We start from the raw sequence: 15,954 nt of genomic DNA, 5'->3' as shown, positions 1-15,954 counted from the left end.
AAACAGTTCTTTACCACCTACCATATATAATTTATGTTTATTTGTTGCACCACTTCTAACTGTATAATATGAAACTGAATGAAGGTTTTAGTTTGTACTTCTGCAAACTCAAGGAAGGGATTCAGCGTGAAGATGGCTTCCCCTCCCTATGTAGCCTCTTAGCCCTTGCTCTTTGCCTTTTCACAAAATCTTTATTTACTAAGCAGGCTGTTATTGCGTGAGCATCCACTCTCACAGTGTTTTGTTCAGGACCAGGTACTAAACTTAAACAGAAGCTTTGATGGCTGGAGTGTGACCAGAAGAGTCACCACGAGGATGAGGGGTTTGGAAATCAAGTCACATAATTATACTACACTACTTAACATGCATTGAGTGCTTACTATCTGCCAGGAACTGATCTTAAGTGTCTTTTTATCTCATTTAATCCTCTAGCACCCCAATGGGGATGATTCTATTGTTATTCTCATTTTAAAGATGAAGAAATTAAAACATGAAACTTAACTGTCCAATGTCACACAGCTAGTTTTAGCAAAATTTCTTAAAAGCTTATGCCTTCAGTTGGAGGAAATGAAGAGTAAGTATAGGGAAGCCGTAACACTTATCTTTGAATCTTTGAAGAGCTAGCACGTGGAAGAAACAATAAATATTTCTATAGGTGTTCAGAGTGTAATATTTGGACCAGGAAGTGAAAGTTAGTGATAAGTAGATTTCTGATTAATATATGAAATAACTTTCAAAGAATGAAATGTATCTTTAAAAAAGAATAAGTGATTTTGAGAGGTAGTGAGCTACTACTAGAATAGTGAAGAGACTGGATGGCCCTTTTTGGAGATGCTGGCAATGATGTTCAGGCACTTACTTAGTGCTTTGGATTAGGCATCCTCAAAGACCCTTAGGGCCTTGAGATGAAGGTAAATGATTCACTTTCATTTTTTATATTACGGGTACAGTGGCAACATTTAATGAATTCCAGGTGTCTACATTACAGAAACAAGCATTTCAGAATTGAAAGGTTGATTCATATTAAGCAAATTTGAAAAAAATGTCTTAAACTCTACAACAGAAAAATTTGAATAGACTCTGATAAAAGCAGCAGTTGCAGAGGTAGTGCAGTATAGTGGTTGTGAACATGGATTCCTGGGTCAGACCATTTGGATTCAAATCCCATTCTATCATTTACTAATTGTGTGACCTCAGGCAAGTTGCCTAGCCTTGTTATACCTCAGTTTCCTCATATCTAAACTACTGTGTTAAAAGCACTATGTCATTTTTTAAAATCCCTGTGAGGATTAAATGAGTTTCTTTCTCTCTCTTTTTCTCTCTTGCTCTTTTGCTCTCACTCTCTCTTGAAAGAAAAGCAAGAGCCTGGAACATAAGTAATAACTGTTTGTTATTATTTCAAAAAATGTTCATAAAATTTTAAATATGCAAACACTATAAAAGGTAAATTATTTTTAATTTTATTAATTGTCACAAATTGATACATTGTTTTGAAGATCAAAGAAGTCAGCACATAGCAAATAACACAAACATAAATCAAAAAACATGAGACCAAGATAGATTTGAACTTTGACTTTTAAAAAGGTCTTCTAAAACTGTGTTTTATTTTAAACAATAAGTATTTCATTGAGCATCTATTTTTATGTCTAGCACAATCCTAAAATACTATAAGGAAACCTATAAGAAGCATATCACATGGTCCTTATCCCCACATAGTTTATAATCTAGCTATTTGTGATTATAAAAACACATTTAAAAATTCTAGGACCTAACAACTTTAAGTAAAATCATCTTTTAAAGTAATCACTTTGAACGGTTAAACACTTATTTTGATAATCCTGCCATTGCTCAAAACATTTTTTGCATCTTTTCCCTTGGGATTGCCTTTGGAGTCATTAACAAATCATTTAAGAAAAGCAGACTCATTGCTTTAGTTTAGAACGCTGCTCCATCTTTCTCAAGCACCTAGCTTAGTTACCTGAATTAATCACTAGGTTCAGTGCTTAGTGATTTCTGGTTATTTTAAAAATCTCAAATTCACCCTAAAAGACAAGTTTTGCTCTTCTTGATGACCTTCAGAACAATGTACTGCATGCAGTATTACTGGATAGTTAATACCGAGAACAAGGGGCCTTTCTCATCATCTTTCCAACTCCCACAGCATCCAGCTCTGTACTTAACCACCCCATGAGTGTAATACATGTTATGTTGAGTTGACTGAAGGGGCAACAGCACATTAGCTGTTCTGTGGATGGAAATGTAAGGGTGAGCTGAGGATTAAGGTGAGGAAGGAGTCCAGACGGGACTTGAGGGGCATTTCTTTCTGTTCTATTATTTCAGTGTTCTCTTTCACTACTTCTTAGATGTCTGGCTTTGACATCGAAGGACAAAAAGGTCTGCCTGAAGCTGGCAGCAGATTCTCCCAATACTCCCTTGTAGCCCTGTGTTTTAAAAAATATGTAGTTAATTAATTAAAAGATTAATACCTATTTTATAAGTTCTATACATTATATATACATTTTTTCAAACACACATAAGTTATATAGATCACTGGTTTAAAGTAGAACTTCAGTTTCAACATACAGAAAACTATGTCCATATCCATTAATGTCAGGGATCTTTCTCACATGTCTGTTCTCAATAACAATCATTAGATTTCATACAACTGTTCAGAAATGACAATGTGTTTGACTTTACATGTTTTTGTGAATTATATTCATTCTGAAATTTCTAGAGAGTCCTTCTAGCTCTACTCAGTATTTTAATGTAATGACAAGTATATGAAGATAGTTTTTTAATGTAATGAGACAAAATATAATTCTTTAAAAAGTAATTAAAAACAGAATACAGATTGTTTTGTCTGTATTTGTTCCTTGTTTTTAGACAAAGAAAGAAGAGCACAAAGATTCCGGGTCAAAGACCTTTGTGTTAAATATATTTTTACAGTTTTTTCCTCTTTACCTATGAAACAGTGAACAAATCGATATTTTGGGATGAGAAAATATTAGAAATGTGGGGAGTATACAGGTTTCTGTGTAATCACAAATGTCTGCAAACTTCAGTATGTTGGGGAGTTCAGGGTAAGGAATGTATGGTTTTATTCTACAGAATAATGTTTTATCTTTAGTGGCTAATGCATTTTAAGGATCCCTAAACAATGATAATTAAAATAAGCCATTTCTCACTTATTTGAAGTATTTTAATCATCACCAAAGTATCCTTTCCTCTCCTTTTAATTATATTTATATTTAGTACTTTTTCTAAGTATGAGCCCTATAAACTCCACCTTCTCTATTAAATATCCATACCTCCCAGAAGAAATGTTTGGCTAAATGGTTTCTTGCCTACTTTTACAATCTAAATAAATTTATATTAGAAAGTCATTCTAGTTCAAAAATGAAGATTGTTCTAATTCTAATGAAACGGATAAAGAAGTACAAAATGGATTACGTATATACCAGCACTGAATAGATAAGAGGAGTGTCAACTTGACCTTGATCTTAGAACATTCTCCTACAAGTGGCTCAAGTTTTATAAAATAGGATTCTTTCTCCTTAGTCCATGCTTACCACTTGGTTCTGTAGTGAATAATGTTTAGAAAATCATTACTGGGGTACCAGAATATTAGATTGGATATTTTATTTGTGGCATCAAGAGGATAGATATCAAGTGTCAAAGCAAGATAGATACTCTGCAGAAGTTTCAAAGTAGGTAGCCGAATCACAATTATATGATTTCATAAAGGGTAATTACTACATAATATTAATAAAACAAAAAATAGAGTTACAAGACTTCAAAACATAAATGGCAAACATGTTACCTCTGGGACTGGGGCTGATGTCAGGAAGGGAGCAACTTTATTTTTTTTTAAATTCTATATTTTCTGAATGTTTTCTTATCATATGAATACATAGTGTTTAAAATAATAAATAAAATGAGATTTGAGGAAATTAGTAATGCTAATTTAAAAATTCCTACCTCGCTCTAATCCAGGGTTTGGTGTGCATGTTTAGGCCACTTCCCCAACTACCATGTTTGTCGGAAGCTGGAGGCCAAAAGCCCCTTTCTGGGGCCAGCTCCTCTGCAATTGCCCTGATGTGGTAGGGCTCAAATCCGCAGCATCCACCAATGTACCTGACCCCCAGGTTGTAGGCCTCTCTGGCATATTTTTGAATGTCCCATCTGGTTGCAACTCTGGGCTCCAGTCCTGTAATACAGTAATTACAACATCTCTGTTACCATCTCTATTTTCAAATGATAGATGCTCTGATGGGTTTTTTTTTTTTTAATTAATTAAAAAACTGTAAACTTTAGATTATACATTCTTAAGATAGCTCATTTTGGGTTAACACTGAATGTTTTCTTGTCTTATGCAGTCTTTTATTATAAGATTGTACCACAGTTGTTCATCATAGCTGTTTCATTTTGTCACAAGAAATCACAAAGACCTCTACTATGCACCCGAGCTTACCAAAGGGATATTCTGGGAGATCCAAAAACCCTCCTTTGCCACAATCAGGTGTGTGAAAACCCAGGGACTGTACCATCAGGTGTGCTTTCAGCCCTGCAGCCTGGAGGCCTTCCTTCATGAGCTTTATGGTCTTCAAGCTGGTCGTGGGCCCAAATCGGCAGTTCACGCCAATGATCGAAGCTCCTACATAAAGAAATGAAGAATTTTTACATTTTATATTTTTACTTGTTTATTTTATATTTTAATAGTTGGAAGGTGCCTTAGAGATTAGCCATCCTCCTCCAACTCTTGCGTTTTACAGATAAGGAAGCTGATTCCAGTTAGTGTTCTTTTATTTCTAAACTGCTCTCACAATATTAAGCAAACTTTGCTAAATTTCATAAACAACAACTGAACTGTTTATCACATTATGAGTCTAAATTACCTGCTTTCACCAGTTTAACAGCACATTCTCCAGGTGTTAGATTACACTCATCTCCTTCAGGGCCTATGCACATAGTAGCTGCCACAGGTTTACCCGATTCTTTTAAGACTTCCACAGCCCACACAGCTTCTTCAGCATGCTCAAAATACTAAAAGAAATTTCATTTTTTTTCTATTGGTTCAAATATAAATCAGATTTTGAGTGGTAGAATGCAAATGTTGCAAAAGTTATAAAAATTATCCAGTATGTAATATGTGATAAAACTTGCTAAGGAATATGTGTCTATCAGACTGACTAAAGAATATCTTTTTTTAGGAAACGTTTTAATGCTTTTAACAATATATAGATTTTCATTCAGATATAATCTGAGAAACACAAAGGTTTTTAAAGTAACTGAGTATTTAAAATCAGAATTTTAAAGGAATAAATATTTTACTGATAAATTTTGGATTTATCTTTTATGGAACTGGAGTAATGCTGAAAAATAATGAATAGTTGGTCAGGCTTTATACTACTTCAAAGTATTTTCATATTCACTTCTAATTAGATATTGATAAGTGTTCCATAAAGTAGAAAGGGAAATATGATTATTTCGCCAGATGAGAACATTGAAGCACAGAGTGGGAAGGGATAGCTACTGAGTTTCTTTGTGGATCATGCACAGGACACCTTGTCTGAAAAATTCTTGCTACCATACAAGTGAGAGGGTGTTGGCCTTGACTACAGTGCATTTAAATAAACCTCTGACCATCTACACAGAGGAAATGAGGGCATAGGCAGTCCAATACCCTTGTGAAAGTTAAAGGCTATGCATTCATACTTGTCAAAATAGATTTAACCCTTTCCCTATAACGCTAGGCTTACCTCTGCAATCAAGAAGTCCACATTTTTCCTGGCGAAAACTTCTAGCTGTAGTCGAAAAAGTTTTTTTACTCTAGCTTCATCCTTGCTGTGTTTATATATTGATGTCTGGCAGATTCCTCCTGCTACCAAAGCGTCACCTTTGCTAGCCACTTCTCTGGCGAGGTCACAGGCAGTGGCATTTACATCTTCCCACTGAGGTTAGATAGCAAGAGTTAAGACGATATTTTAAATGTAAAATATAATCAGTAGCACAGGGGGCAATGAGTAAGTAAGATGAGTACAAGTCTCTGGTTTAAACTGCAATTCGAGAAGACCAGCAGAATTGGGCACCATCTCCTCTATTAGCAGTGGGCTTTTATTTCCATTATTGTACTTACCACACTGGATTTTAGCATATTTGTTTGCCTCCCAAACTGGACTGTGAGCCACCCCAGAATCAACTCTATGCCTTTGTATTATCTTTGTATCTCGCATAGAGAATGCACTGTAACAAGCACACAGTACACGTCTGTTGGTTGAATGAGTAAATGAGCATTAACATTTATAAGTATTATAAATTACATTTACAGAATATCTCATAACGCTTCCACACCCTTCACCGTATCCACCTTTCTCAACAACCCTATGCAGTTAACCATAACTTATTTCCACTTGCAGAGAAAACCAATGCCCCATGCAGTTAAGTGTCTTGCACAAAGTCACACAACAAATAGGTAGCAAAGTTGAGCATCCAACCCAATTCTGCTCATGCCTAAGCCAGTGCTGGAGACCACCCTGTCTCCAGATGGACAGGTCAGAAAAGAAGAATGTGAAATGAGAAGGTAAAAAGAGCGTCTATAAAGTGTCAATTCTCTATAAAAAATAGCATAGGAAAATGGCCATGCCCTTCCAATGGTCAATTCTTTACCAGTCCTATCTCTACCCCTCCCCTAGAGAAAAAGACAGAAGCAGCTAATTTATTTAGTATATACATAAATAATTGATTACTTAATAGATATTTTATGTGGAGTTTGTAATATAGTATAGTAACACATCAGGTCAATTCCATAGTTTCCCATCGAGAGGTTATTTTTTTATAGATGATCCCTGCTTCCCCTGCCCCCACTTTGACCTTCAACTGACTGGCAATCCAGTTTACCTTGCTTTCCATGTTTTCTTCATTGGCAGAAAAGGTGAAAGTCTGCATGACATTTGATCCTGCTCTCAAGAATTCCATGTGAAGCTGATGAACTACAAAGTAGTTGTTTTTTAAATTGAAATTAAAAATTAAAAATCACAGTTGCTATCATTTTCACCAGCAGCAGCAATTCACCCACTCACCTCTCTTCCAGTCATACACAATTTCAAACCTAGTACTTGTTTAAAAATTGCAGACTAAAGTCAGCAGAATTCAAGGACAAGACATGGCAGAGTCTATACCAAATCAAGGCTGTTTAGAGTAGCCTATAATGTCCTGCTGATGGGTTTCAAGGCCTGGTGAAGTCTCATGCAGAAATTAAGACTTGGTTGGCCAATTGTCCCTTGGTCTTTTGATCTAGAGAGAATTTATTCATTTGCCAGTGTTGTGAAGGATGTCTACTTACAGTCAGCACTGGGGACCCCTCAAAGTAGAATGAGGACAACTGTGTTTATTTCTTCACTCCCTCCCCCTCCCCCAACAGAACCTGGCTGTCTATGCTCTGCCAAGCTGGTGGTTATGGTTAATCATCCTTATCAAACACATTGTTATAATATAATATGCAAATTAGCCAGAAGAATGAATCTGAAGCAATAATAGTTTTACTATGGTAAGGAAGCTCTTGAAAATCCACAAGGTAAATATTTATGAAATGAATATTAAGATGTATATTTTAGCACTACCTATATATGCAGATGAAAATGTGTGTGTATGGTAGGAGAAGAGGCAGTGAGGGACATTTTCTTCTGTTTGATCAGCCCATGTACTGTCACTGTCTCCACATCTTGGCAATTTTAACAAGTGAAACAGTCATTGGAAAACACACGCTGTTTATTTTTTAAAAATATTCTCTAGGTCAGATGTAAGCAAAATGTCACCCAGATACTCTTGGGCATGCTGGCACTGACCTGCATTTGGATGTTCTACTACGGCTTCTGGAGTCCAGAGCCCGGCCTTTACGTAGCCCCTCTTCTCCAGAGTTATAAGAAAGCTGCCATCTCCAACCACAACCTCCCCACTATTCAGACGTTCCAAAATACTCTGAGAAAAGAAAGAAAAATCACCTAAGACCCCTCTTTTCTTTTGTCCTAAAAGCAGTTTCTAATTCTAGGAAAGGCAGTACTATGTTCTTATAGCTTCAATTCTGTTAAAATCGTCAATGTCTAATAATAGTTCAGAAAGGTTGAGTATATTATATTTCTTCGACAACCCGGGTACTTGTTTTGTGCAGAGTGCTGTGACTATTTTTTCTCTTAACATTTTATCTGAGTCAAAATATAGTGAAAGCAGCGATTCCATAGTTTAGTTTTCCAACATGTTGTGGCAGACATTGCTAGTTGCATAGCTAATTTTCATTTTATCTCCTTTTCTTTGCTGATGTATTTTGTTTGGGCAATGTTCCCAACTTAAAAAATAAATCTCAGGCTACATTGCTGCTGAGGGTAGCCATAGGATACAGTGCTGGCCAATATGACAAAGGTGGAAATCCACTGAAGATTTCTGCAAAAGTTTTGCTTTCCTGATATAGATGCCCACTCCCTTCCATATTGACACTTTTTTCCTTCCTGACTTGAGTGTCAACATGAGCACAGGGGGAATAGCAGTCATCTTGCAGCCATGTCACTGAAAGCCACATGCTAAGGCTAGTGGAGTAGAATGACAACCGTAGCCTGTTATCTTTGGACTGCTAGACCTCTTGTTAGGTGAGAAAAATAAACCTTTTTTTGTGTGTGTAAACCATCCAACATAATCCTAATGGACACAGTATTTCATAATTATGCCCTACATTTTCCAGGCTGTCCATACACACGTTATCATTTGGTACTCCCAACAACTCTGTGAGCAAGGCAGGGCATTTTACAAGTGAGGAAACTGAGGTTCAGAGAGGCTAAGTGACTTGTCCAAGATCACAGAACTAAGTAAGTAACAAAGCAGACTTCAGATCTTCTAAATTCCTAATCTAGTCTTTTTCTCTTTTACCACCTTTCTATTCAGCCCACACATAACTTGAATAAAAGGTTGTATCCTGAGCAGTTATTCAAGAGTTAGGGTTTCCACTGTCTAAAGCATGCCTCCCTCTGCATGGCTCACTCTCTCGGTTCCTTCAGGTCTTTGGTCAAGTGTCATCTTTCTAGAGATACCTTCCCTGACCACCTTATGACACACTGCGAACACCCCCATGGTGATCCCTATCCCTCGTGGATAGACTGCATTAGGTGAAGATAAAACCTTTTAGTGAAAATACAAGGTCAGTTCATTTCAGTCCTGCCTATAGCTGGATACAGAGCAATGCAAAAATTGGAGAGAAAAGCCTCCAGTTGCCTCCTCTAACCAGTCATATGTGCAGTCCAGAGAAGTACATTAAAAAGGGTTACACTGGAGGCTAAGTACCAGTCTACCATACCTGTACCACCTCCATTGCCCTATGGAGGGAAGTAGAATGGAGCCCAGCTCTGTCAGCTGTGTTAAACATAAACATTGTCTTGACAGAGAGACCTTCTGACTCTGGTTATTTTTCCATATTTCATATTTAAAGATGAATTTTAGCTGAACGTAGAAGAAATTTTAATATTTACCATGATTCTCACCCATCCCTTTATAAAATGCAATTCATCTTTGTTTTGTACTTTTGAAACATAAAAGAAAGACATAAACTTTAAACTTTCATCGAGACCTCTTCACATGCCAGTTACAGCTCTAGGCAAGAGGGATAGACATTGGAATAAGACAAGGTCCCTGCCTTTGAGAAGCTCAAAGTCTGGCCACCCTGAGGAAGGCCAATGAGTCAACAAATTATTATTACATTACAAACACAATGTAATAATGAACGCTGCAGAGGAATATAGACGAGAGAATGAGACATATAGACCTGTATGAAATCTCACCTTGAAAATCTAACATACCTCAGTTAAACATGTTAGGAATCAAATTTAACAGTTCACGTCAAACAATTACAGAGAGAGAAAACATTGGTATATAATTTAGGTGGTATAAGTTAGTATCTCACCTCCCATGTCTAATCTGTCACAGCGTTATATCAAGTATATCTATTCAACACTTCTTATACATATACTCCCATCCTCACTACCTGTGGATTATTGAAATGGTCTTTAGTTCACTCCAGCCCATTCTATTCTATCTTTCATTGCCTGAACTACTCCTATTTGTGATTACCTTCTTCTTTGTGTGCTACTTAAGTCCAAACATCCTCCATTCCTGCATCCATCAGGACACTGCAATGTCTGCTTACTTACTTGTCTCTTGTTTGATTGTAAGTTGTTTGTGGCTAAGGTGACACATCTCGTCTCTTTCTCTACCACCTCCTACAGCACCTAACAAAGAATAAGCCCTTAATAAACTATGCGGAGTTAGCAGACAGACAAGACTATTTTGAAAATGTCATATGTTTCACATATGCTACAAGTTTGGTCTTAAGGAGAAAAAAAAGTGACATTCTTTAACAGAAAATTAGCTAGGGTTTTCAGAAAATTATAATTTTGGCTGTGTTTTCATGATACCAAGCAAAGGTAGGACATTTTCATCTGTTACGTAGACGTTTGTCTAACATTTTAAATTTTGCCAGTTTTCTAAACAGCCATTAGCAAAGTAACTAAGTTGTTAAAATTTGAATTTAGAGCATCTTTTAGCCCCTCCTTCACTGCTATACTTACCACTTCAATTAATTTCTATACCAGTATGATCTAAAGACAACTCTAGAACGACAGAGGACTGTGTAAAATAAAAAACACTGTAAACTAATTTGCAGTACATTGATATTTTCATTCCATCCTCCCTTTTGGCAGCGAATCTGCCTGGGATCTGATAGTGAACTCTGGGAGATAGTTATGCCCCCTTCTTGCATATTATCAGTCTCTAGACCTCTGGATTTGAGATCTGGCTTCAGGGCACCTCTAGTCACACACAGAGGAATCCACCAACTGCAACCTGTGGCAGGAGGCAGCCAGAAATCTAATCTACCTAAAATATCTCCCCAGCTGCCTGAATTGATACCAAGACTGCTCTTTTGGATTACAGAAGCAATTGGAGGTGTCATCTGTGGCAATTCAGTGAAATCTTAGACATTTATATAATTTATAAAGTATTTCTCCCCCCACCCCCAATAGTCTAGTACCCACCTAGCACTATACATAGTTATTACAATATTATTGACTATATTCCCTATGCTGTACTTTTCATTCCTGTGACTATTTTGTAATTACCAATTTGTACTTCTAAATCCCTTCACCTTTTTCACCCAGCCTCCTAGCCCCACTCCTATTTGGCAACTATCAATTTGTTTTTTGTATTTATGAGTCTGTTTCTGTTTTGTTTATTCATTTATTTTGTTCTTTAGATTTTACATATAAGTGAGATCATATAGTATTTGCCTTTCTCTAAGTTATTTCACTTAGTGTAATACCCTCCAGGTTCATCGATGTTGTTGCCAAAAGTAAGATTTCATTCTTTTTTAAGGCCAAGTAATAGTAAATTGTACATATAAGGAAGGTACCACGTCTTCCTTATCCAACATTCTATTGATGGGCATTTACATAGCTTCCATATCTTGACTATTGCAATGAACATAGGGATACATATATCTTTTCAAATTAGTGTTTTGAATTTCTTTAGATAAATACCCAGAAGTGGAATTGCTGGCTCATAAGGTAGTTCTATTTTTAATTTTTTGAGGAATTTCCATACTGTTTTCCATAGTGGCTACACCAATTTGCAATCTTATCAACAGTGCACGAGGGTTCCCTTTTCTCCACCTCCTAACTAACATTTGTTATTTGTTGATTTAATGATGATAGCCATTCTGACTAGTGTGAAGTGACATCTCATCGTGGTTTTAGTTTGCATTTCTCTGATGATAAGTGATACTGAAATTCAGTATGGTCAATTAATCTATGACATAGGAGACAAGAAGATACAATTGGGTAAAGATTGTCTATTCAATAAATGGTGTTGGAAAACTGGACAGATAAATGCAAAAAGATGAAACTGGACCACCTTCTTACACCTTATACATGAATAAACTCAAAATGGATTCAAGACTTAAATGTAAGATTTGAAACCATAAAACTCCTAGAAGAAAACATAGGCAATAACTCTCTGACATTGTTCTTAGTAATATTTTTTCTGATATACCTCCTCAGGCAAGGGCAACAAAAGAAAAAAATGAACAAATGAGACCATATCAAACTAAAAAGTTTTTGCACAGCAAAGGAAACCAACGAAATGAAAAGACAACCTAATGAATGGCAGAAGATATTTGCCAATAATACATCTGATAAGGGGTTAAAATCCAAAATTTATGAAGAACTCATACAACTTTACACCAAAAAAACAAACAATCCAATTTAAAAATGAGCAGAAGACCTAAATGTACTTCTTAAAATGCACCTGTTAGCTGAGAAGAGAGGTGAGGTCAGCTCCTTCTCGCTAACATTTTAACTCCCAGGTACACATTAACATGGATTAGTGTATCATAGCCTGGTGTTGCAAGAGCAGAGGCTAAGAAAAAATTAAACAGATAGCATATTTTTAAAACTTAAAAAAAATGAACTGTAAAAGTGAACATAGTATTACAGAAAGTTTAGAGAAAGAAATTAGCACTTTTCTTTGCTTCTTTATCTTTCTATTATGCTCATTTTCTCCAATGCCCTTATTTTACTTTTATGATCAGTAAAACATATCCAAAATATGGTTTTAAGTTTTTTTAAACCCATATTCTTCATCTTATGTTACTACTACCATTATTGTGTCTTTCTTTACAGCGTATATATAAATATTTTTACATGCATAGTTGGAATCAGTCTGTGATATATCTCCTTTTATACTTAAAATTGCCAAAGCACTTTGCCCGTTTCCAAACTTAGCTTTTTAATTGGCTGCCTAACAACTTTTTAAGTAGATGAACCTTAATTAATTTAGGGAGCCCACTATTGTAGGGCATTTTGGCCATTCCTAACTTTTTAGTATAAATAAGTTAGTGGTGCACATTTCATGTCTATAGTGCCCCATCTATCCTGACCCTCTCTTCTGAATTTTGGGGCACCGATTGGTTGCTTTGAGGGGTCCTGCACATGTCCTGCGTCCAAGTTCATGCCCTTCCTAATTTTGTTTTGTCACCCTTCTTCCTACCACGCACATGCCCAAGGGTAGAAATGGGGAGACAAAGCCATTATAGCTGGCAACCAGATCAGGAAAGCGGGGAGGGGGGGAGCGGGGTGCGTGTGTGTGGCTTCTGAGTCCAAGGCTAGACTTCAAATCCCCGCTTAACCCCAAGCAAGCAGGCTGACTCTGTGGGCCTCAGTTTCCTCACCTGTAAAATGGGGACAATTGTGAAGATGAGGAGATAATTGCAAAACGCACTCCAGGCAGTAAATGGTACCTAGGATTGTTCATTACATCAAGGCCGTACTGTCATCCCCCGCTTCGCGATCGGGTAAACTGAGGCTCAGAGCCGCACAGGTGCCTTGCCAAGGCCGCAGATCTGGGCTAGGGGATAAGGTGGGATTTGAACTCCCGGCTCTGGGAGCTCCGCAGCCGGGAGGGCTGACTGAGAACCTAGAAGGCTCCGGGAAACTCACCTTCTTGGCCCCGGGGCCTCCAGCTGGTACCATGATGCTGCAGCTTTGCGGGCGCCGGGTCGGGTCGCTGGGAGCGCGTCTGTCCAGGAGCCCGCCCTACAACTGGGGGAGGATCCCCTGCCGCCCCGCGTCCCTGCCGCCCTGCCTCCCCGCCGCCCCGCGGTCCCAGGATGTCGGCTGGCCTGAGAGCCGGTGCCCGCGCCCTCAGCCTCCGCCTCGCCATGCTCCGCCGGGGCGCGCAGCGACTGCGGGGCTTTCCACTGCCCAGCTTCCCCGGCTGTCCACGCTCCGTCTGTGGCCGCGAAGGGTGAGTGGGGGCCCGGCCTGACCAGAGGCCTGAGTCCTGGAGGCCCCAAGGAGTGTGGGGCGGGGGGCGGGCGGGTTAAGGCAGATTTTGGGGTTGGCGGCTCTTCGGCCTCTAAAAAATGGGCATTTGGATTTCTTCTTGATTTATCTGTTTTCTTTTCCATATGCAACCGTACAAAGTGAAACAGTATCAAAGGGTTCCTGGTGCAAAGTCTCTCCTACTCCAATCCCCTTCCCCAGTCAACTGTATAGTAACTTCTGTATCTGTTCAGAGATGGTCTATGTGTCGGCAAACACAAGTGTATATATATATTCTACTTTGGCTTATTTACACATCGATTTTCACAATGTCTTGAAGAAGCTCACGATCCAGCTAAGGTGACAGTCATGCACATAAATACATTAAACCACTAAACAATATAATTAAAGAAACATGTAAACAGCAAGAGAAAGTTAAGTGAAAGAAAGTTAAGTGAAAGAAAGTTAAGAATATTTTACCCTATCTGGCTCTCTTCATTCTGGATAACAGTAGAGAGATGAGGTGATCCAAGATTTATGGATATTAAACTTCATGACAATTATGTTTTTTGTGGAATGTAAAATGATTATAAGTGTGTTCTTTAAGTAGACTGAGAAAAATTATTCTCTACATTCTTTGAAAAGAAAAAGACCTCATCTGTTTAATTCTTTAGCTAAATTAGTTATCTCTGATGAACCAGAATAATATGGAATGGGGTTCAAATGCCTCCACCCCCTCCCCCAACCAGGTTGTCTAAGTCAGGCTATAGATGCCTTAAAAAAAACAAAGAAACAACAACAAAACTATAGCTACCATAGCCTAGTAAAGGTACCATTAAAAACAAATTGTCTTCCAGAGAGAACAACCCACCTTTATCTGCAGAAACAAGATGGAAAGACCAGGCAGAAACAGTGATAATTGGAGGCGGCTGCATTGGTGTGAGTCTGGCTTATCACCTAGCCAAAGCGGGCATGAAAGATGTGGTCCTCCTGGAGAAATCAGAGCTCACTGCTGGATCTACCTGGCACGCAGTAAGGAAAGCACTCCAAAACTCTCATATGCACGAGTTGTGCACTAGTGGAATCAGTTTCCCTCCCATTCTCAGTTTCCCATTGTAAGCTCTTTAGAGTGAGCTCTCTTTCAACAGTGTTAAAAAGTACAGTTCCACTGTGGTTGGTGTACTTCCAGGTAGTGGTCAACATTTATGATGTCTTTATCTTGAACATACAGCTTCTGGATTCAGATCCTGGCTCTGTTGTTTTCTATCCACATGACTTATGGTTAATTGCTTAAGTTTCCATTTCCTGACGTGTAAAGTGGGAGTATTAATAGTACCGACCTGCTAGGATTGTGATGAAGATTGAGTTAATATGTGTAAAGTTATTAAACACATGATAGCTGTTTAGTAAATTTAGCTTTTGTGGTCCTTTACATTTATTTGTTTATTTATCATTTTAATTTTGTGCTGTAAGACAACTCGGCTGTATGAAAACGTAACTATAAGGACTGAGAACTTGTGAGAGAGGCCAAAGCAGCTGATCCTCCCTGAGTGCAAATTTGGGGGGAACCTTCACAGGGACACTTGTATTTTGTTTTACCAGTTCCCCCTCATCTTGTTTCCTCCTGCCTGGAGAGAGGGGTTCAGGAAGCCATCAACACTCCTGACTCTTCTCCCTACCCTGAACTAGACTTTCTATGTAGGCTTTTTGCTATCATGTAAAAGAAAGCCTGCATTTCTCTTAGAGCTCTCCTATATCTTCTTCTTGATATTCAGGCACTCTTTCAACAAATATTTACTAAAAGCCTATATTGTGTCAAGCCAGCACTGTTCTAGGAGATAAGGACACAGCAGTGAACAAAACAAAGTCTCTGCCCTCATGGAGCCATATTCTGGTAGGGCAGACAGAAAGCACACAAGTAGTGTTTGAGAGTAATCAGTGCCATGAAGAAGAGGAAATCGGGGGTAAAAGGATGAGGAATGATGGAGGCGGAGGAGTCAGGAGGCCCATTCAAAGAGCATGTAGTCAGAGGGAAATTTAGGCAAGTGAAAATATCCTAAGAGGGAGGGCTTACATCCTTTTTACACTTTTGTGTTGTTAA

At 38.1% G+C, this 15,954-nt stretch overlaps 2 protein-coding genes across 2 annotated transcripts in view; one reads left to right on the top strand and one right to left on the bottom strand.

The window, feature by feature from the left end:
* Positions 1-2,359: 2,359 nt before the first annotated feature.
* On the bottom strand, positions 2,360-13,568 carry BHMT2 (betaine--homocysteine S-methyltransferase 2). Its single transcript, XM_011377297.1, has 8 exons — positions 13,530-13,568; positions 7,845-7,977; positions 6,898-6,989; positions 5,760-5,951; positions 4,896-5,043; positions 4,472-4,654; positions 3,979-4,207; positions 2,360-2,441 (listed from the first exon to the last, which is right to left on the bottom strand). Exons 1-8 carry the CDS (start codon positions 13,560-13,562, stop codon positions 2,360-2,362), a joined length of 1,092 nt encoding a protein of 363 aa, XP_011375599.1. The 5' UTR covers positions 13,563-13,568.
* A 182-nt stretch (positions 13,569-13,750) lies between these two features.
* The window catches only part of DMGDH (dimethylglycine dehydrogenase), a 61,386-nt gene continuing 59,182 nt past the window's right edge, over positions 13,751-15,954 (top strand). The window contains exons 1-2 of the mRNA XM_011377285.1: positions 13,751-13,836; positions 14,711-14,885. Coding sequence (XP_011375587.1) covers positions 13,751-13,836; positions 14,711-14,885 — 261 coding nt within the window. The remainder of the gene's footprint in view (positions 13,837-14,710; positions 14,886-15,954) is intronic.

Source organism: Pteropus vampyrus, unplaced genomic scaffold, assembly GCF_000151845.1.
Source record: "Pteropus vampyrus isolate Shadow unplaced genomic scaffold, Pvam_2.0 Scaffold11, whole genome shotgun sequence".
Taxonomy (NCBI): domain Eukaryota; kingdom Metazoa; phylum Chordata; class Mammalia; order Chiroptera; family Pteropodidae; genus Pteropus; species Pteropus vampyrus.
This window is presented reverse-complemented; position numbering and strand designations above follow the sequence as displayed.

Bases quoted from the DNA above. Each gene is read 5' to 3' on its own strand.
- BHMT2 (XM_011377297.1), bottom strand. From the start codon at position 13,562: ATGGTACCAGCTGGAGGCCCCGGGGCCAAGAAG. The intron at 5,952-6,897 runs GTAAACTGGATT...ATCTAACCTCAG, and splicing joins AAGAAAACATGGAAAGCAAG to TGGGAAGATGTAAATGCCAC. The intron at 4,655-4,895 runs GTAATTTAGACT...TTCTTTATGTAG, and splicing joins TGTTAAACTGGTGAAAGCAG to GAGCTTCGATCATTGGCGTG.